Below are 22,425 nucleotides of genomic sequence, written 5' to 3' on the forward strand. Positions count from 1 at the left end.
ACATCCTCAGAAGGTGAAAAGAGAGACCTGGTGGGTGGGACAGCCCACAGACAGAGAGCCAGCCCTGGCCATCAGCACTGACACCAAAGACTACAACAAGACACCAGGAGAACACAACCAGAGACTACAGCAACACACCAGGAGAACACAACCAGATCCCTGTAAGTGAAAGGGGACATTCTTCAAAAAGTTTAAGGAAAAACACTGGCCGGGGGAGATAAGATTGAGACAGCAATTTCACTCTGGAAATGACACTTCTGTGAGCTTGCCACCCAACTGTGTAGTTTGAATGGATCAGGAATTCTTCAGTGAAATCACAGTCAAAAAGGGATAACATTAGGTTGAGATCAAGATCTTGCTAAGGTCATGTTCCAAGCACTCAATACTGTTGATGCTAAATGGTCGTTAACAGTGAATAAGGACTGAAAAACTTTTTCTCTTTGTTTCCACCAAAAGTTTTCTAGTTTTTAGACAATTCCCTTTTCGCAGGCTTTCCATTTCGTGACTGAGACGGGCTGGAGGCTATGAGCTTCTTCCTACTTGACCCCGTGTCAGTGAAAGGGAGAGTTGTGGTGGGGTGGGGAGATATGAGGCGTTTAAAATCCGGCGTGGCAATTCGCCTACCTTTCTCCCGGTGCACTTTCGCTGCATTTTCCTAAGGTAAAGGAAACTCAGCAGGTCTGGCAGGATTCGTGGAGAGAGAGTCAGAGTTAATGTTTCCAGTCCAGTATAACTTTTTATAATTTGGCTTTGTTTTTTTTTTGGAAATGCAGGGCTCCATCAAGTACTTGTTAATTATCAAGAGATCCGACTAAAACGGAGGGGATCCACCTTAAGTAGAAATAATGAAGTTTTACTTGAAACTCAGATTCAAATCCAGTCTTTAAGCAGTGGACGCTGCTTGATCATCAGTTCCTGTTTGTTCTGAACAAGAAACTGCTCACCTTGTGTACCACACTAATAGATGCTTTTTTTTTCTCTCCCTTCAAAGTTTTGATCTTTCTACGTTGAACTGTTAGTTTAAAACGATGAGTTTGAAAAATAAATTGATGCATGAGGTGCATGCTGATACTCCGATGAAGGCAACATCAAAAGTCTCAATTGTGGGTGCTGGGCAAGTTGGCATGTCGTGTGCTATTTCCATTCTACAGCAGGTAAAGGGTCTGACCTTCATTATCCTGTGCAGCACTCTTCCTCAATAATCACTATACAAGTGTTTTTTTTAATTTTGTGCTTTGAGCTACGCTCACATTGAAACTGGGCTGAGTAGACTTTGATTTCCCCTGTTCTATTTCAGTTGTAAATGCTACGTACGTGCCTTAATTTATTGATTTTATTTTTCCTCTTCAACGTTTCACCGAAATGTGGTATTGTTTTACACACGGTGCTTGTGTTACTAAATTCGTATTCCTGATGATGTACAGATACCAGTTTGTGTTCCATCATAACAACACTGGAATTTTAAAATAAAGTATTAGTAATGGTGACAATGAAACTGCTAGATTTCATAAACACCTATCTAGTTTATTTGTGAGTAAAAACCGAAAGAACTGTGGATGCTATAAATCAGAAACAAAAGTAGAAATTGCTGGAAAAGCCCAGCAGGTCTGGCAGCATGTGTGGAGAGAAATCAGAGTTAGCCGAAATGTTAACTCTGGTTTATTTGTGTCCTTTTAGGGAAGGAAAGCTGCCATCCTTATCTGGTTTGGCTTACATGTGACTCCAGACCCACAGCAATGTGGTGGACACTTAATTGTCCCCAGAAATGGTTTTGGAAGGCACTGACTTCTGTTCAAGACAGATGGTGCCCCTTCACATTTTTTTAATGCTAATTGGGAAATTTTAAAAAATGGACTTGCATTTGTAGAGCACCTTTTGCAGGAATGTGTCAAAGTGCTTCCACCCATTACTGTATGTAATTTAGGAGTGCAGCCGCTGTTGCAAAGTGAGAAAAGGTTGCAGTCAGTTTGTGCACAGTAAGATAACATGCACAGCACTAAGGTGACGAGTGTTTAACTATTGTACATGCATATTCCTTTCACGAAATATGGGTGTAATTGGCAAGACTGGCATATCTAACAACGACAAATCAAAGTACAGAAGGGAGGTAGAGGGCCTGGTGACATGGTGCAATGAGAACAATCTCTCTCTCAATGCTGGCAAAACTAAAGAACTGATCATTGACTTCAGAAAGAAAACAGGAGAACATGCCCCCATCTATTAAAGAAACTGAGGTTGAGAGGGTGAAGAGCATCAAGTTCCTCGGAGTGAATGATAACCGATGACCTGTCCTGGATTTCCCATGTAAATACACCAATCAAGAAGACACAACAACGCCTCTTCTTCCTCAGGCAGCTCAGGAAATTTGGCATGTCCCATAAGGTCCCTCACCAACTTCTACAGATGCACCAGATGCAAACTGTCCGGGTGCATAATGGCCTGGTATGGCAACTGCTCTGCCCAGGACCGTAAGAAACTACAGAAGGTTGTGAGCACAGCCCAGACCATCAGGGAAGCCAACTTTCCATTCATGGACTCCATTTACATGGCTCGCTGCCAGAGAAAGGCGGCCAACATCATCAAAGACCCATTGCATCCTGGTAATGACCTCTTACAACCTCTTCCTTCAGGCAGAGGATACAGAAGTCTGAACACATGCACCAGCAGGTTCAGGAACTGCTTCTTTCCAGCTGTTATCAGACTGATGAATGGACTCTCACCTCAAATATTGTAACCTGCAAATTAACCTGTATGCCTCTAAGTCTTTTTGATCTGTACATCCTTTGCTTGCTGTTATGTGCCTGTACAGCTCATAATCAAAGCTTTTCACTGTATTTCGCTACACGTGACAATAAATTTGATCAATCATTTGTTACTCATCTCTAATTCCCCTTGAACTGAGTTGCTTCCTTAGCCATTTCAGAAGGCAGTTAAAAGTCAATCACATTGTTGTGAGTCTGGACTCGCAGATAGGCCAGACCAGGTAAGAATGGCAGATTTCCTTCCCCAAAGTATATTAGTGAACCAAATGGGTTTTTACGATAATCAATAATAGCTTCATGATCATGAACATTTGAGATTAGCTTCATATTCCATATTTCCAACCACTGCAATGGTTGGATTTGAACCCATGACCCCAGGACATTACCCTGGGCCTCTGGATTACTAGTCTAGTGACGTTTGCACTCCACCACAAACTCCTGGAAGGTCAGCAATTTTTGTCGAATCAGTTAAAAACAGCAAGAACAATCAGCAGGCAAACTTACACACACTTTAAAGAATATAGACATAAGGTCTAAGGGAAGATGTAAATGCATGACAAACGAGAATAGTATCAACAATATGGCATGGACTTGATAGGGTGCATGGCCTCCTGTGTTGTCATGACTACGTTATGTGTTTAATATATTGCAGGAGTGTTGGATGCTGTTCGAACCTGCATTTTCCAAATATGAAGTCTGTTTTTTTTCCTTCCTGTAGCATATTGCTGATGAGCTGGCTCTAGTTGATAGAGTGGCAGATAAACTGAGGGGAGAAGCTCTGGATTTGCTACATGGTAGCCTCTTTCTGAAATCCAAAATTTCAGCAGACACAGGTCAGTGATGGAGCATGGAATTTATTTTGGAAAATATGTTGCATTTGTGTGAAAATATAATTTTACTCTTTTTGTATTTTAATCTCATTTTTGGCTCAGAAATTGCTCATCCAACATCCCTACCAATATAATGTGATACAAATCTTCTACAAATGTGTTTCCTGCCAGCCTGTTGTGACATGTGTTCTTATGCCACATTTGTAATGGAAACTGGAACACAGGAACAGGAGTAGGCCATTCAGCCCCTTGCATCTGTTCCACCATTCAGTCAGTCCATGGTTGATCTGTGGCCTAACTCCATATACCTGCCTTCGGCCTGTTTTTGTTAATGCCTTTCGCTTAATAAAAATCTGTTTATCTCAGATTTAAAATTAACAACTGATTCAGCATCGAGTGCTGTTTTTGGAAGAGAGTTCCAAATCTCTCCCACACTTTGCGTGTAGAAGTGCTTCCTAACATCTCTCCTGAACGGTCTGGTCCTAATTCTCTTATTGAAAGTCCGCTCATAAAAAAACTTGTCATCTTCAGTGAAGTGACTATGGTACACTATTTTCCCCCATTCCTTCGAAACCGCACTGCATTTTCTCGTGCAGTTGGCCACACCATTCTCTTTTAATGCCATTGTTCTGTTCAGCTGACTGAGACTAGCTTCACCTCATCGTGGTCTTGCCCATTGAGTTATAGTTTGAGAAACTCTGACCATGTTCCTGCTTTTTACACCATTATCTCTTTAACCTCAACCACCGTTCCCTTGTGATTTCTCACCTAAAGCTGCTGCCTGAGGAAATCCTACAGGGGTGTGAGATGGGCGCTGGATGAGCTGGTGACTCCCAGCTCTTAAATAAAGGAAAGAACTGTACATGCTGGAGGTCTAAAATAAACAAAAACTGTTGAATTTCTCCAGCAATTTCAGGCCCTCCAGCATCTGCGGACAGAAAAGAGTTAATGTTTCAAGCCCTTAGGGGTCCTTCCCTCTCTCTCCATAGATACAGCCAGACCAGCTGAGTTTCTCTAGTAATTTCTTGTAATTTTTTGATCGTTTCAGACTCACATCTCTTCCTCACTCCTGTTTCCATTGACCTCTCCACTGCCTCTGTGTAGGTAGAGTTCTTGTCTGAAATCCAGTTCCAGAGGAATAAAAATTGGATTTCTATAAATGTTGGGCAGATCATTGTCTTCCACACACACGACAAATTTTGTTGCTGTGCCACTGTCGCCACACACAACCCTTTTCCATGATCACGTTGCTGAGCTGAACCAGCCTGTTGTGAACCTGTGCTGAATATCCAACCCTTCATCTTCCCTATCACACAGAATTCCTACTTCCACCTCCATCAAATTGGCTTGTTCCTACCCTGCGTCAGCCCGCCTGCTTTTGAAACATTCCCTTTTGTTCCCTCAGATTCAAATAAAACCACAGCATCTAAAAATATCACAGATTTCCTGGCCAGCTTCCCATCTTCCACTTTCCATAACATCACACTCATCAAAGTCTCGCGTTGCTGTTGTTATCCTGCTTCCCCCATTCACCCCTGTGCTCACTGACCAGCAGAAGGCTGGGGGTATGGTGATGAACAGTACACTGCTATTTAGTAGGATCCATTTCTTTACTTTTGCTGTTTTGGGATGTATTTCACTTTCTGTTGAGTGGAACAAACTTTCTATTCTATTCCAATTCAGTAAATGTTTTGTTTACCCCATCAGGAAGAATAACATTGCAGCACGCAAAATTCAGTTAAATCGTTTAAATTATGCACACCTAGTTCTTTTTAATATCTGATCCAAGACTAGTTATCAGGAAGTTAATTTGTGTTACCTTCTTAAGGTTAGATAAAAGACTGGGAAGGAAGCTGTGATCTTATCAAATGATAGATAAGGCTGGCAGGGCTGAGTGGCCTACTTCATATGTGCTTTTGTTTCCACTCTATTTATTTATCTGATTTAAAGTAATGTCTTGGTTAACATTTACATTCAACATTTTACATGCCACACAAGGTTCTCCCTGATATTCTTTCTGTGCCAGAGCTGAAGCTTTGGTATCCCATTCCAAACTCAGCATCAATTTTATTGCTCTTGTCTGTGCTGTGGTTTGCTTGTTTTAGTCAAGGCAATTGAGAATTGATGAGCCCTGGATCAACATGTCTTAGCAACGTATTTACTTCTTTCATTGCTTGACGGTGCAGTCGTGAATCAACCATCACTCCCAAGTCCCTGTGCATGTCTACCTCCATCCATACTCAACAGTTGGCATGGTGACAAGTCACCTGGGAGATCCAATGAGTGGAAAAAAGACATCCATCCCATGACCTCAATTGTTGCTAGGCAATTTGTGATATTTTTAGATGCTATGGTTTTATTTTTCCCATAAAGACAATTTTTACAGTTGACTTAATCATACATAATATATCCTTATTTTTCTGTAATAACATTGACTGTTATGGAGTTTCCTGTTACAATGTTTGAATGTTCTGTTATAGATTTTCTCTTGAAGTGACATTCATTGGGATGTTAAAAAGGGAATGGGAATTGGGAAGAGGGATGCAATCCCCTCAGGAAAGGTGTGATAAGACCATGCTTCTAATTCCAAAGCTCCTCAAAGGAACAATTCTAAAAGCAGGAAGAATTATAGAAAGTGTGTTCGTTGTTGGTAACGATGTTTTCTGTGACAGCTTATTCACACAGTAATCAAAGTGTGAAATACAATATTGTAAGCAGCGTTCTGTCCTGTAACTCCAGTCACAGAGTTATACAGCACAAAACCCTCTCGCTCAACTCCTTCATTCTGACCAGACATCCCAATCTGACCCAGTCTCATTTGCTAGCATTTGGCCCATATCCCTCTAAATCCTTCCTATTCATATATCCAACTAGATGCTCTTAAATGTTGTAATTGTACCAGCCTCCACCACTTCCTCTGGCAGCTCATTCCATACACGCACCACCCTCTGCATAAAGTCAGCCCTCAGGTCCTTTTAAATCTTTTCCCCTCTCCCCTTAAACCTATGCCCTCTCGTTTTGGACTCCCCTACCCTGGGAAAAAGACCTTGGATATTCACCTTATCCATGCCCCTCATGATTTTAAAAATCTTTATAAGGTCACCCCTCAGCCTTCGATGGTCCAGGGAAAAAAGGCTCCAGCCTCTTCTTACAACTCAAACACTCCTGCCCCAGCAGCATCCTTGTAAATATTTTCTGCACTCTTTCAAGTTTAACAACATCTTTCCTAGCCCTTTGAACAATATTGAAAGTTGAATTTTGCAAACAAGTTGGTGGGGTGGCAGTTGCAAGGACAAGAAGGCTGTGGATTTGAAGATTGGTGAACGAATACCGTTCAAATTCACACTGTGACGTTCATGTTATTTATCATGGAATATTTGGGTAAAGGAGTCAGTACAGTCCAAGTCTGATTTTTTGTTTTGAAAACAATTCTTTTTAACCTGAATGTCTGTCTCTTACTTTGACCATCCTGCAGACTTTCTGGTTACAGAAGATTCAAAGATATGCATCATCTGTGCTGGTGTGAGACAGACAGTGGGAGAAGTCAAAAGGAGACAGCTGCAGAAAAACATAGCTACCTACAAGGAGATCATCCCTCAGCTGGTCAAGCACAGTCCGAATGCTGTTTTGCTAATTGTTACTAATCCAGGTAAAGTCTTAAATCATTAAACATGTCTTTCGCTGCGCAGATGACAACTTAGAATGTCAACCCACAGGACTGAAGAATAATGTGCAGAGTACAGTGGGTTCTGGAAATCTGGCACTAAAAACAGAAATTGCTGGAGAAATTCAGCAGCTGTGGCTGTGTCTGGAGAGAGAAACAGGAGTTAATGTTTTAAGTCCAATAGTTTGAGATTGGATCTATATATTAGTTTTTTTTTATTAGGAAGGGAACAATGAACATTAAAACCAGTAGATCCTTTTCACATCTCAATGTATCAAAGTGCTTTAAGAAATTGTTTTTGCAACATACTTTGTCATTAACTACCCTCCCACTATGATTCCACTAATAGCAATCATATGCAAGAGCAAAAAAATTAGATCTTGTTGAAGGAAAAGCACTGGCTTAGAAAGGAGATCCTGTGATGCAGTAGGTGGTGCCCCTACTTCTGAATCCAGGTTCGGATCCCACGTCAGGACTTGCTGGTGGTGTCATTATCAGTCTGAATCTCTCTGACACGCCTGTAGCAGGTGGTAAAAGTGAGTGAGTTAACTGGGTGGTTCTGCAGTGGAACAGCCTCCCTGTGATGAGCGGCTCCAGGTACTGATTCTTGCTGTGAGCAAGAGTCCTTCTCGTTCTGAGTGACAACCACCCTGGTCACCTTCAATTGGTGTCATGGGATGTTTGACATGCATGTCAACAGAAATTGGTTTAATGCCTCATCTGTCACAATTGGCCTTTGTTCCTCTGGCTATATACCAGAAGATGATCTTTTTTCTTCGTCCTGTTGTTGCTCACTCCATTGATGGTGGCAATCGCATATCTATCAGGAACTCTGATCTTTCTCCTGACTTGAGTTTAATAATTTCCAGTTCACCCTATGATCTGTATGTCCTTGCTTACAATGATCTGCCTGTGCTGCTCGCAAACAAAACTTTTCACGGTACTGAGGTACACATGGCACTACATCAAATCAACTCGAATCTCAAGGGCCAGCACTTTCAGTTCTTCAGTCTCATTCTTTATTCTGTCCAGGTTCCTTCACTTCTTCAGGCAGCACAAGATGATTGATACACTAACTGCAAAGTCTCTTAGTTACTGGTTAAGAGTAACAGCTTACAGCAACTGCTGGGAGGAAAGATATTTTTACTGCAGAGAGGGAGAGACGTTATCTGACCTCCCAGAACGTCTGAAGGCTTCTCAATCAAGCTGTTGGGGTCCAATCAGACAATTGTTGTCAGGTTAATGATCTTTGGGATGAACAACTGGTCACAATCACTTAAACCAATCTTGTTGATATCCACTTCCCACTCTGCATATACCCCCTAGCGCTGGGACCTCTGCAGCCAGCTTTTTCTAGAGCTTAAACAAAGCAGCAGTGTAAACACCACACACATTGAGCTTAAGTAATTTGTTTATAAAAAGTCAGCAATTTCTTCCACAATCCTTGGTCTTACAACAGTCATTTTTTTTTACCATTTTAGTCCAAAACCAAATCTACAGAAAATGAACTGATAGTCTTTTATAAACATTGCAATGTTTATAATGGGTTCTCTGCAGACCACGATCAATCTGTCTCTGTTCAGTCATCATTATCATGTTCCAGTCGTATTTGAATGTTTTTGCTTAGACAGTAAGAACATAGAATTTTCACCCAGAAAATTCAATTTTTCCTGTATGCGAATTTTTCGGTTTTAATTGGTTTACAATTACAGGAGAAATTGAACAGTGTGGAGCTGGAGGAACACAGCAGGCCAAGCAGCATCAGAGAAGCAGGAGAGTTGAAATTTTGGGTTGGGATCCTTCTTCAGAAATGGGGAGGGGGAAGGGAGCTCTGAAATAAATAGAGAGGAGGAATGGGGCTGGGAAAGGTAGGTGGAATGGTGATAGGTGAGTGCAGGTAGGGAGTGGTGGGGATTGGTCAGTGGGATGGATGGGGCGGATAGGTGGGAGAGAAGATGGACAGGGTTGTATCAGGCCAAGGAGGCAGGGATGAGAGGGAGGGTTGGACATGGTATGAGGCTGGGGGTGGGGAGATTTTAAAACTGGTGAATTCTATATTTAGTCCATCTGGCTGTAGGCTCCCGAGGTGAAATATGAGGTGCTGTTCCTCCAGCTTGTGTGTAGTGTCATTGTGCACTGGAGGAGGCCCAGGATGGACATGTCACCCAGGGAGTGGGAGGGGGAGTTAAAATCGTTGGCGACTGGAAGGTGCTATTGATTACAGCGTACAGAGCGCAGATGTTCTACAAAACAGTCTCCGAGCCTCCGCTTGGTCTCACTGATGTAGAGGAGGCCACATTGGGAGCAGCGGATGCAGTAGACCAAGTTGACGGATGCATAGGTGAACTCCTGTCTGATATGGAAGGTTTGTTTTTTGCCTTGAATGGAGGTGACGGGGGAGATGTAGGGTCAGTGTAGCACTTCTTGTGGTTGCAGGGAAAGGTGCGGGGCGTGGTGGGGTTAGTGGGGAGTGTGGAGCGGATGAGGGAGTCACGAAATGAGCAGTCCCTATGGAAGGCAGATAGGGGTGGGAAGGGAAATATCTCTTTGGTTGTGGGGTTGGATTGTAGGTGGCGTAAGTGGCGGAGAATGATACGTTGGATATGAAGGTTGGTGGGTTGATATGTGAGGACAAGGGGGATTCTGTCTTTTAATTTTGTTGTGGGGAGGGGATGTGAGGGCAGAAGTGCGGGAAATGTAAGAGATGCAGTTGAAGCCATTTTTGATCACCGGCCTGCCAGGCCTGCTGTGTTCCTTCAGTTCTACAGTGTATTGTCTCTGACTCCAGCATCTGCAATTCTTGCTATCTCAGGAGAAATTTGTGTTTTCTTTTTCTGGACTGTTTTTTTTTTTGCTTTCCAGTGGATATCATGACCTATGTGGCCTGGAAACTGAGTGGTTTCCCAAAGCATCGTGTGATTGGCACAGGCACGGACTTGGACACCGCCAGGTTTCGTTTCTTATTGGGCGCAAAGTTGAGAATTAATCCAATCAGTGTCCACGCTTACATCATCGGTGAACAGGGAGATGAAAGTGGTATGTAGTCTCTAGCTGTCGGTTTAGTGAAATACTCATAAAGTACGTGTGCCTGCAGAATCCCCACGCTTTGTAGCTTTGTTCTAAATTATGAACGTAAGGTGCATTTGACTTGCATTTTAGTTTGCTTGCATTGTTTTCCTACAAAAGCGTTCTGAAATATACAACTGAATATACTGCATAAGCATCATTAAGAGTTATATTTTATTGTTAATGTGTACTCAACTTTAGGAATACTGGGGTAAGGTGAAAAGTGTGCAAAGTCGTCATTCTTCATCGCCATCTTAGTTACAAAAACTGGAATTAAAAAAAACAAAAGCAGAAATAAAAGAAACCAAGCCAAGGGGAAAGGAAAATGTCCAGATCATAAAGTCTTATGTCCATAAAGGTAAGTGGGTCCTCCCAAAGCCTGCAGTCTCTGCCAGTTGCTAATGATGTAGGCACCTGGGCCTAGCCATGGCCTGGAGCCTCAGCCAGCCTGTGACCCGCTCCTCTGTCGATAGGAGTAGCCGCGCATGCACGCCTCATCCTGGTGTCACTGGTGCTTCCATTGGTGGCCCCCGGAACACGCTCCTCGATCGCAGGAGCCATGTCCGTTGCTGCCGCCTCCCGGAACATCATTTGGACGGTTGTCACTTTTTAATCCCAGGGCTATCATAGAATCCCTACAGTGCAGATAAAGGCCATTCAGCCCACTGAGTCTGTTCTCACCATCTGAACAGCATCCCTGTAACTCCATATTTACCATGCCTAAAACCCCTAATCTGCACATCCCTGACACTATGGGACAATTTCCCATGGCCAGTCCACGGAACCTGCACATCTTTGGACTGTGGGAGGAAACCCATACAGACACAGGGTGAATGTCCGTGTGGAGTTTGCACAGTCACCCAAAGCTGGAATCGAACTCATTTCCCTGGCGCTGTGAGGCAGCTGTGCATTCACTCCAAAGGTCGACTTTTGACCAGTGATCTCTATCAATTTCAGTCGGATGGACATAAGACCATGAGAAATAGGAACAGGGGTAGACTATTCGGCCCCTTGAGCCTGCTCCTCCACTTTTGATCCGACATCCTTCATGTCCAATTTCCTGACCTTTCCCCATAACCCTTGATTCCCCGACTGATAAAGAATCTATCTCTCTCAGCCTCATATATACAAAGGACTCTGCCGCATTAGCTCTCTGTGGCAAGGAGTTCCAAAGACTCTCAACCCTCCAAGAGAAGGAATTCCTCCTTATCTCAGTCTTAAATTGTACCCCTTCTCTAAATGGTCATTGGATAAACATATGGATGATAATGGAATAGTGTAGGTTAGATAGGCTTCAGATTGGTTTCACAGGTCGGCGCAACATCGAGGGCCGAAGGGCCTGTATTGCGCTGTAATGTTCTATGTTCTATGTTCTATGTTCTAACCCCATCAAGTATAGACCCAGAGTCCTCAAATGTTCCTCATACGTTAAGCTTTTCATTCCAGGGACCATTCTTGTGAACCTCCTCTGAACCTGTTCCAGGGCCAATACATCCTTCCTGAGATATGGGGCCCAAAATTGCACACAAAACTCCAAATGTGGCCTGACCAGAGCCTTATAAAGCCTCAGTAGTACATCCCTGCTTTTATATTCAAGTCCTCTCAAAAATAAATGCCAACATTGCATTTGCCTTCCTAAATACTGAATCAACCTGCAAATTTACCTTGAGAGAATTCTGGACTAGAACTCCCAAGTCTCTTTGCACTTCAGACTTCTGAATTTTCTCCCCATTTAGAAAATAGTCCATGCTTTTATTCTTCTTACCAAAGTGCATGACCTCACACTTTCCTACGTTGTACTCCATCTGCCACTTCTTTGCCCGCTCTCCTAACCTGTCCAAATCCTTCTGCAGCCTCCCTGCCTCCTCAATATTACCTGTGCCTCCACCTATCTTTATATTGTCAGCAAACTTAGCCAGAATGCCCTTAGTTCCTTCATCTAGATCATTACCGTATAAAGTGAAAAGTTGTGGTCCCAACACTGACCCTTGCGGAACACCACTAGTTACCAGCTGCCATCCTGAGAAAGACCCTTTTATCCCCTCTCTCTGCTTTCTGCCAGACAGCCAATCTTCTATCCATGCTAGCACCTTGCCTCTAACTCCATGGGCTCTTATCTTACTCAGCAGCCTCCTGTGCGGCATCTTGTCAAAAGCCTTCTGGAAATCCAGGTAGATAACATCCATTGGCTCTCCCTGGTCTAACCTGCTTGTTACCTCCTCAAAGAATTCTAACAGATTTGTCGGGCATGACCTCCCCTTAATGAAGCCATGCTGAGTTTGCCCTATTTTCCCATGTACTTCCAAGTATTTAGAAATCTCATCCTTCACAATGGACCCAAAATCTTACCCACAACCGAGGTTAAGCTACAGGTTAAGCCTGTAATTTTCAGTCTTTTGCCCTACTCCTTTTTAAACAGGGGTGTCACATTAGCCATTTTCCAGTCCTCTGGGACCCTCCATGACTCTAGCAATTCCTGAAAGATCACACAAACGCCTCCACTATCTCTTCAGCTATCTCCTTAAGAACTCTGGTCCTGGTGGTTTATCCATCTTCAGCCCATTCAGTTTTCCTAGTACCTTGCCAATTGCTTCATAAAATGAACAGCCAAATTCTAAAAGACGTAACATTCTTCCAAATTAATGTAACCATTTTCAGTCGCTTAATCAATTACCTTCCCTTCATCATAAGGTAGGAAGTGGGGATGTTCACCAATGATTGCATTTTGTTCAGCACCATTCACAACACCTTAGATACTGAAGCAGTCCATGTTCAAATGCAACAAGACCTGGACTGTATACAGGCTTGGGCTGACAAGTGGCAATTAAGATTAGACCACACAAGTGTCAGGCAATGATCATCTCCAACAAGAAATAATGTTAGCATCATCCCTAAATATTCAAAGACATTATCATTGCTGATCCCTTTGCTGTTTTCAACCACAGGGTTATGATTGACTATAAACTGATAAGCTATATAAATACTGTGCAAAAACAGAAGTTGCTAGAAAAGCTCAGCTTCACAGATGCTGCCAGTCCCGCTGAGCTTTTCCAGCAACTTCAGTTTTTGTTCCTGATTTACAGTGTCCGTAGTTCCTTCTGTTTTTATATAAATACTGTGGCTTGGGTGGGGGGAGTTCTGCAGAGAGTAGTTCTCCTTTTGTCTCCCCAGTGTCTCTCCACCAAGCCACAGTACAGGTCAAGAGTATAATGGAATACTCTTCATCTGTGTGGGTTAGTGTAGTTCCAACAACACTCCGGCTTGCTACCATTCAGAACTAAACAGTCCATGTAATTGGGATCCCATCTACTACCTTCAACACTCATCCCATTCACCCCCACCACACTGTGTGTACCATCTAAAGACAGACTGCAATAACTCAATAACGCTCCTTTAACAACACTTTCCAAACTTGCAACGTCTGCTGTCTAGAATGATAAGGGCAGCAGAATCATGGGAACACGCCACCTGCAATTTCCCCTCCATACCACTCAGCAACCTGACTTGGAAATATAGCAGCTTTCCTTCAGTGATACTGATCTCTGTCTCTAACAGCATGTTGGGTGCTGACACCACACACACTACAGCAGTTCAAGGTGTTGGTTCACCACTAACCAGAGATGGGTCTCACTAGCTGGGCTAGCATTTATTGCCCACATCCTGTGAATGAATTAAAACAAAACTGCCAAAAGTAAAATAGCCCGAGAAATCATAAAGAGAAAACTTCATTTAACTTATTTTTAAAAGTGGATGTCAGCACTGATATTTATGGGATAAATATCAGCTTTGAGTAGAAAGGATTATCTTCACATGAGAGTGAATTATTCTGTAAAGGTGAGAATGATCTTCTACTTAAAGCTACTTTGGTCATAAGAAGAAACTCTTCCGGATTGTTCTATGATCTGGTTTGTATTTAATTGCCATTAACTTGAAGTCAGACTCCAGAACCTCAAGGAAATAGAGAATCTTTTAAACTTCCCCATTTGAGGCCATTGTAACAGATGAAAAGGTCATGATTGTATTCTTATGCTCTTTGACTCCTGTTGTGGCAAGAAGATGACAGCCTTCTCCTGGACTGGGGGGCCCAGGTTCAAATCCCACCTCCTCCAGAGGTGTATAATAACCTCTCTAAACAGGTTGATTAGAAAAATAATTTAAATAAAAAAAAGTTAAAAGGATATTCTCAGTGGCCCTCCTGTGGAACAATGGTAATGTCCCTACCCCTGAACTAGGAGGCCCAGGATCAAGTCCCACCTGCAAATGAAAAACAGGTGGCAGCACTAAAAGTTTATGTCTTTTGGGTAATTAACAAACCTAATCTGTCTCTTTATTGACTTTTTGGTGAAAAAAGGAGGGTTCTCATTTCAGACCCTTATTACCATCTTCCTTATTATCAGAGCCTACTGGTTAATATCTGAATACCAACTCGATGTTATTGCAGTGAGGAGTCGTGCCCAATTTACTTTTCTTAAATTCACCCTATTCGGTCAAGTGAATACTCAGTTTCTAAACCACTAGTTTGCTATTGGTCCAGAATATTGTGTACAGTTCTGGACCCCACATTTCGAGTAGGATGTAAAAGCCTTTGAAGGGTGCAGAGGAGGTTTATCAGTGTCTGTCCAAGGATGAGGAATTTTGACTATGAGAAAAAGCTGGAAAAGTTAGGATTATTCTCCTTGGACCAGAGAAGGTTAAGAGATGATTTAATACAGATCTTGAAGAATGACTAGAACTTTTGACGGAGTTCATTGCATAGTTGCTGTGCAGAATAAGACCATTTGGCCCATCATGCTTTCAAATGAGGATTGTTACCTCACCCAAACTCTCTTGACTTTTCCCCCCATCACCTCGTGCAGTATTTCTAGCCAAATAATCATTTGAAGTACTCTTGAATGTCTCATTGGAAAAAAGAAACTTTTGCCTGATGGAAATTACCAGAAATTTCAAATAATTAGCAAAGTATCTCGTTGTGAGCTGAGGAGAATTCATTGGCACCCACAGCGTTGTCAGGATCTGAACTGTTCCAGCTGAAACAATGGTGGAGGAAAGGAGTTGGCTCATGTTTGAGGTTGATCATGTTTGACAGTGCTCTCATTAACTGGCCAGGATGCAAAGTGCTTTCCCCAAAGTGCTGACAGTTTGTTATTTTCAATTAACTTTGTAAGAACACCAGAGCAACAAACTCTACAGCATTTAGTCTTTCAGGCTATTACTCCCAGGACTGTGGGAGGATCTGTGACAGGAATATGTTTAAATGGAGGATAGCCTTTCTTCAATGTTTATTTCTTGCTAAAAAGTGATGACCAAACATTTTCTTGATTGTACATGATGCCATCTGGTCCTATATAATTAAGAAGGCCAGCACGTTATTTAATCTCCTAGGTTTTGTGCTTTGTGAAGCATGAAATGAGTTACTACAACTAACACTTTTCTCTTTAACCTTTTTAATGCAGTTGCTATTTGGAGCAGTGCAAATGTGGCTGGTGTCAACCTGGAGTCATTAGATGAAAAGCTAGCAAATGAACAGGGAGATCAAATTCATAAAAAGGTTATAGAAAGGTAAATGTTAATGGCTTCTTGTGAACAAAAACACCTCGAATGTTGACACAGAAGGTTATACGTTGATATTGCACAAAACATCTGCTTGGGGATCACTGACAAAAATGTTTGAAGGTGACACGGAAAGCTGATAACGCAGTTCAAAAGAAACACTTGGGATCCCATCGGAGGTAGAGATAATAGCACTCCAAAGCAAAAAAGGTTACACTAAATATTTATATATTAATGGTCAGGTCTCAACTGATATCATTGTGTTCAGTTCCGGACACTGCCCTTTAGGAAGAAGTTAAGGGGGAGAAGGCAATTAACTAGAATGATAATGAGGATGGAGGAATTCACTGATATGGAGAGGCTATAGATAACATGGCTAATTCTGCTTGAGAGCAGAAAGGAATGCAGGCTGATTCAACAACCATTTGAAATTATGAGGCATTTTTATGTAATAAAAAGGAAGAAACTGTTACCATCGACAGTTAACCAGAGGATAGATTTAAAAATATAAAGGAACCAATGTGGGTGTAGAGATCATGGAATCCTACAGTGTGGAAGCAGGCCATTTGGCCCGTCAAGTTTACACTGACTCTCCAAAGAGCATCCTACACAGGGCCACTCCCCTACCCTAGCCCTTTAATCCTGCATTTCCCGTGGCCAATCCACCTAGCCTGCAGATCTCTACACACTATTGGCAATTTAGCATGGCCAGTCCACCTAATCTGCACATCTTTGGACTATGGGAGGAAACCGGAGCACCCGGAGGAAACCCATGCAGACATGGGGAGAATGTGCAAACTTCACACAGACTGTCATCCAAAAGTGGAATTGAACCCCAGTTCCTGGTACTATGAGGCAGCAGTACTAACCACTGAGCAACAGTGCCACCCATGAAATTTTCTTTTATGCAAGTGTTTTGCCTGAATGGGCAGAGGAAGAAAATAGCAATTGCCAGCCTGAAAAGAAAAACAAATACAAGGTTACAGAGAAAGAGCAGGACAAGGGTATGAATTGAATAGCTCCTTCAAAGAGCTGGTGCAGGGATGATGGGCCAAATAGCCACCTGTTGTTGCTGTATGGTTTTTCTGGCGCTCATTAAAATGCTGCATCCCTTTTCTATGCCCACCTGCACCCCTGGTGAGATTCCAATGGGGTCATGAGTTCCCACACTTGGAAACCAATTCACCACCATTGACTTATGGAAAAGAAATCCCCTTTAGGTACTGCGCTGTATTTAGCCAATCAATACGTTATGGGATTGGACACTCCTTGACCAGCCTGGGGACTGTTCAAAAGGCCAATCAGCCCACCCCTGTTACTAGTCCTTAAGTTTTTATGTTCTAAGAGCTTTGTTTATGAGCTAGACCTGGAGTTAGACTCTCAGGAAATCACTGAATATTTATTTAGTAGGATTTATATTCTTGTATTGTGGTTTGTAGACATTTCACCTTTTACGTAAAACACACAAAATGCCCTGAAGCAAATGATTCTTTAACCAAAGTATAATAGTGTGATGTGGGGCCTCAGGATACTTTAGTGGACAGTGGAATTTCGGTTAAAATTTAGTCTTTTTTCTTCCCATCACAGTACCCATGATGTCATAAGGCTGAAAGGATACACTTCCTGGGCCATTGGTTTAAGTGTGGCCAGTATCGTGAATGCAATTTTGAAAAATATCCGATCCATCCACCTGGTGTCCATCAATGCAAAAGTAGGTTTTGATCAGCTGCTGTTCCATGAAACGCTGGTACAAATTTCATGTGGCATGTGGTATTGGGTCAGCATTTTCTCCACGTGGGATACATGTATGTACCAGATGTTCTATGATTATGTGCTGATGAATATTGCATTAGTGTCTTATTCACAGCAAAACATGGAATATAGTGTCTAAACACGTTGGCACAAAATTATAATTGGGCTTTGATGCTTGTTATGATCTGCCAAATTTATGCTCTAGCCACAATAGGGATCAGTAAGAAAGAAATAGACAACATGTCATGAGGGCAGATTTTTTTTACACAGGGTGGTTTGTGTGTGGAATGAACTTCCTGAGGAAGTGGTGGATGTGGATACAACTGTAATGTTTAAAAGACATTTGGTTAAGTACATGAATAGGAAAGGTTTGGAGGGATAAGGGCCAGGAGCAGGCAGGTGGGACTAGTTTAGTTTGGGATTATGTTTGGCATGGACTGTTTGGACCGAAGGGTCTGTTTCCGTGCTGTACAATTCTGAGATCCCATGTCTGATTGATATCCGCACTCTTTGTGATCTTTCATTTTCTCCCAATCCTATTCCAAATGTGCCTCATTTCATCCTTTGAGTGACATCTTTGGCTTCCTCACTCAGGACTTTGATTTTGGTTTCCCATGCGATTCATAAACCACATCCTTCCAATATTCTTGGGATTTTGAACAATCTTTTGAGAACTGCCTGGACTCCTGCAGGTCTATCCTGTGTCTCCGCCATGGTAGGCACTTCCGATTTGGTGTCAACTGCTATTGACCCTTTAAGGTCACTTTGTGGTCTCAGTCGTTTTTAATGAAAGACTACATCTTCCAGTGGAAAGCAGTATCTTTTACAGTCAGAGATTCATCTCCCTGCTTCTAAGTACCTGACTGATTAGCACCTTGAAGGTAGTAAATTACTCCTCTGACTGGCTCTGTCCAACTGAATAAAACTGACTGCTCAATAACATTTCAACCTTTTGCAAACTTTGCAACAAGGTCCACCTTTGTTCCTCAGGTGGATTGAATTTAGCAACCCAACAATCAAAATATTGCAACCCTTTGGAACTGTTTCTTATCTGAGTGTTAGAATTCACAGATTGATGGATTAAGATCAATAATGCAAATGAAATAGATTCCTAGAGGCTAAAGGTGTCAAGGGGTGGGGAGTTGGTGAGGTGAGTGGGAATATGGTGTTGACATGGAGCATTCGGTTTTCGATATCCCCCTTCAGGAAGAATATATATAGTCTTGATTCACAAAACCAACTTAAACCACAAGTCAAATTGTGTAACCTGGTGTGTGGAGAATTTGAGAGAGGATTCCGTTGAAATGTTTGTAATGTGAACAGGATTACACAGGGTAGGAATGGAGAAACTACTTCCTCCGATGTGGGTGAGGAATTCAGAATGGTGGGATTTGATTTTAAAATTAGAGTGAGGTCATTCAGGAAAGAGATTCATGTAAATTATGATGATGTAACAGATGCTGACATTAGTAAGAGACAAGACCCCAGTCCAGAACGATCATGTGCAGAGAAGCTGTATGTGATAATCTACAATGTGCAGATGCAAATAACAGAGTTTTACAGTTCATAAGGAATTAAAGAGCCTTCCTTTAGAGATAAGGAGCAAGTAACCTCGAGGATGGTATATATACAGATACCCACATCTTGAGATACCCCAGACTGGTGCCTCAATGTGCAGTTTTGGATTAGAGCTCAAGGTCAACCAGAAATCAGGAAGCATTTTATCAAAGGGGAATAGAAACCTGCAATCCTCTCCATCAAACCACGATAGATGCTGTGAGACCAATAAATTTCTTTTGTTTTTGCATATTGAACCAAGGTAGGAGTTGAGCTACAGATCACCTATGGTCTAAGGGAATGATAAAATAGGCAGGAGAGGCTGAATAGCCTACCCTGTTCCTATGTCCTGCAGGATCAGCGAAGTAGTTAGGTTTTTTTTTACTCTTGTTATCTGTTACAGCAATAGATTATCGTTCTTTTGTAGGATCTTAAGCTATTAGCTTCATTTGTCTCCAAATGCACCTTTTCTATCACCTCACCATTATTTATCTTCCTCTCTCCAACCCTTTCTTCCCATAGCAAATCTCTTTGGTACCTTGACCACTTGGTACATGTGGGCCAAATACTGGACTGTGGAAGGCACTGACTGCTCATTTTAACTTCCCTCTGATACTTAACTGCATTCTACCAGTAACTGCTGGACAGCTGGCTTTGGATTGCAGTACGAAGCTGAAACTTTCTGGGCTGGGAACAGCTGCCCCACCCTTGCCGCTGAGTAGGGCTCAGTTCTGCTCGAGGGATTGAGTATAGAAAGCAAGGCCAGCTGCACTCCCAGCATGGTCTGAGGGAGTGCTGCACTGTCAGTGATGCCATCCTTCAGCAGAGATTTTCAATTGAAGATTGATCTGAGGAGAGCGAGGGAGTTATTCTGTGGCCTAATCAACATCACAAGAAGAGATTGTGGTCATGATCATATTGCTGTTTGTGGAGACCATTCTGTGCAAATAGGGTGTGACTGCAGTGACTTCAAAATTGGCTCAAGGCCATTTTGAACTCTCCTGTGATCTTGAAAAGTGCCATATGGGTCTTTATCTTTTATCTCTTAGGTTGCTTAGACAAGAGTATAGTACACTTACCTGTTAACTTGTAGTGGAGATCACACACACAATCTCCTCTGTTCGGTGATCTCCTGCATGACTAGGCTCAGAACTCAATTTGAAGATTATAGCCTGTCTAAGGAGAACACTGGTTCTCTCTTGTGGTCATAATGTGCAGAGCAATTGATTATTTCTGGAGTCCATCCAAGAGTTCATCAGCAATTGCTGAAGTTATACAGTGTGGGGTCTATTTAATTAAGTAACACAATTTAGATAAACTATCAAAATTGCATTTCCAGGAATTTCTAAGTTTAAGGGTTAATTTAAGTGAGGTGTTAAAGGAATACAAAAGTAAGGAGGTTATGTTCCAGCTATATATGGCACTGGGGAGACTAGATTTGAGAGTATGGTATATAGTGTACGAGTGGGTTATATTATGAAGAAAGGTGGATAGGCTAGGCTTATATCTGCTGGAGTTTACTGATTGAAGCAAATAAGATCCTGAGGGGGATCCTGACAGGTAGAAGTGAAGAGGATGTTTTTCTCTTAGGAGAGAATTTAGAACTGTTTTAAAATAAGGGGATGGCCATTTAACCCAGAGAAGAATTGTTTTCTCACTGAAGGTTAGATGTCTTTGGAACTCTGATTCCACATCTTTGAAGACAGTTGAACATAGCTCCTCTCACCCACCCTCCTGCAAAAATGCTTTCTCATACTGTCAATTCCTCCACCTCCACATCTGCTCCCAGGATGAGCCATTTTACTCCAGAACATCCCAGATATCCTCCTCCTTGAGCAAATGGAATTGTCTCTCCTCTGTAATTAAGGATGCCCTCAGCCACATCTCCTCCAGTTCCCACACTTCTGCCCTCAAACCTCCTCTTCCCAACAACAATCAGGATAGAGTCCCCTCAGTCCTCATATACCACCCCACCAACCTCCGAATCCAACGCATCAGCCTCCGACATTTCCACCACCTACAATCAGACCCCACCACCAAAAAGATATTTCCTTCCCCACCCCTGTCCGTGTTCAGCAGGGACCGTTCATTCTGCAACTCCCTCGTCAGCTCTACACTCCCCACCAACTTCTCCACCACACCCAGTACCTTTCCTCGAAACCACAAGAGGTGCAACATCTGCCCCTACACCTCCCCTCTCACCTCTGTCCAAGGCCCCAAACAATCCTTCCAGATCTGGCAGAGATTCACCTGCACTTCATCCAATCTGATCTACTGTATCCGTTGCTTTCGATGTGGTCTCCTCTATATCGGGGAGACCAAACGCAGACTCGGGGACCGGTTTGCAGAGCATCTGCGCTCTGCACGCACCGACCAACCCAACCTTCCAGTTGCCATCCACTTTAATTCCCCCTCCCACTCCCCTGGCCCATCCTTGGCCTCCCCCACTGTCAGAGTGAGGCCAAACATAAACTGGAGGAACAACACCTGATATTTCGCCTTGGGAGTTTACAGCCCAATGGCCTCAATTATAGACTTCACCAACTTCAAAATTCCTGCACCCCCAGCCTCATGTCCAGTCCTCCCAGTCCTCCTTACCTGATCTATCCACTCCATCCTTCCCACTGATCAATCACAATGACCCACTACCTGCATCTACCTATCACCAACTCACTGACCCTACCCCCAGTCCCACCGCCTCCCCATTTACTTGTGGGCACCCCACCCCTCCCCAGTCCTGACGAAGGGTTTCAGCCTAAAACTTTGACTTGCTTCTCTGATGTTATCTGACCTGCTATGCTTTTCCAGCTTCACATCTATTTACTTTGAGACATTTGATGGTTGTGAAGTGTACTATATAAATGCAAGTCTTTCTTTTTTTAATCCTCCTGTACATGATGTTTCAAGCAAGCCCAACCCTTGGGTTTTGTAGGACCATATTCAGTACTTTTCCACTGGCGTGTAAGTATGCTGTAACATTGCACAATTACTGACCTCTACAAAGTTGGTGACATACAGATAGATGCCTTGATACCTGAAACATCACTGTGTTGGCCAGCAGGTAGTTTATTCAACTCTCGAGAGTGGGAGAGGAATATTTCCTATTGGAATGATCATATATCTGAATGTTTTTCTGTTTTTTCTCATTTTACAAATTTATTTAACTAGTAATCATTTGAATTAGTTCTAACATCAAATAAAATGCAACATTTAGTGTGTATGTATATATTTAAGAAAAATAGAT

General features: G+C 42.5%; 1 protein-coding gene across 2 annotated transcripts in view; it reads left to right on the plus strand.

Annotated features, from left to right (window-relative positions):
* Positions 1 to 22,425, plus strand: part of LOC109938048 (L-lactate dehydrogenase A chain-like) — a 24,647-nt gene continuing 2,222 nt past the window's right edge. For both annotated transcript variants that reach the window (XM_020536522.2, XM_048607133.1), the window contains exons 1-7: positions 1 to 161; positions 992 to 1,154; positions 3,481 to 3,595; positions 7,068 to 7,241; positions 10,119 to 10,292; positions 15,776 to 15,881; positions 17,460 to 17,583. In XM_020536522.2, coding sequence (XP_020392111.1) covers positions 1,029 to 1,154; positions 3,481 to 3,595; positions 7,068 to 7,241; positions 10,119 to 10,292; positions 15,776 to 15,881; positions 17,460 to 17,583 — 819 coding nt within the window. In that variant the 5' untranslated portion in view covers positions 1 to 161; positions 992 to 1,028. The remainder of the gene's footprint in view (positions 162 to 991; positions 1,155 to 3,480; positions 3,596 to 7,067; positions 7,242 to 10,118; positions 10,293 to 15,775; positions 15,882 to 17,459; positions 17,584 to 22,425) is intronic.

Source organism: Rhincodon typus, chromosome 17 (assembly GCF_021869965.1).
Source record: "Rhincodon typus isolate 14 chromosome 17, sRhiTyp1.1, whole genome shotgun sequence".
In the NCBI taxonomy this organism is placed as follows: domain Eukaryota; kingdom Metazoa; phylum Chordata; class Chondrichthyes; order Orectolobiformes; family Rhincodontidae; genus Rhincodon; species Rhincodon typus.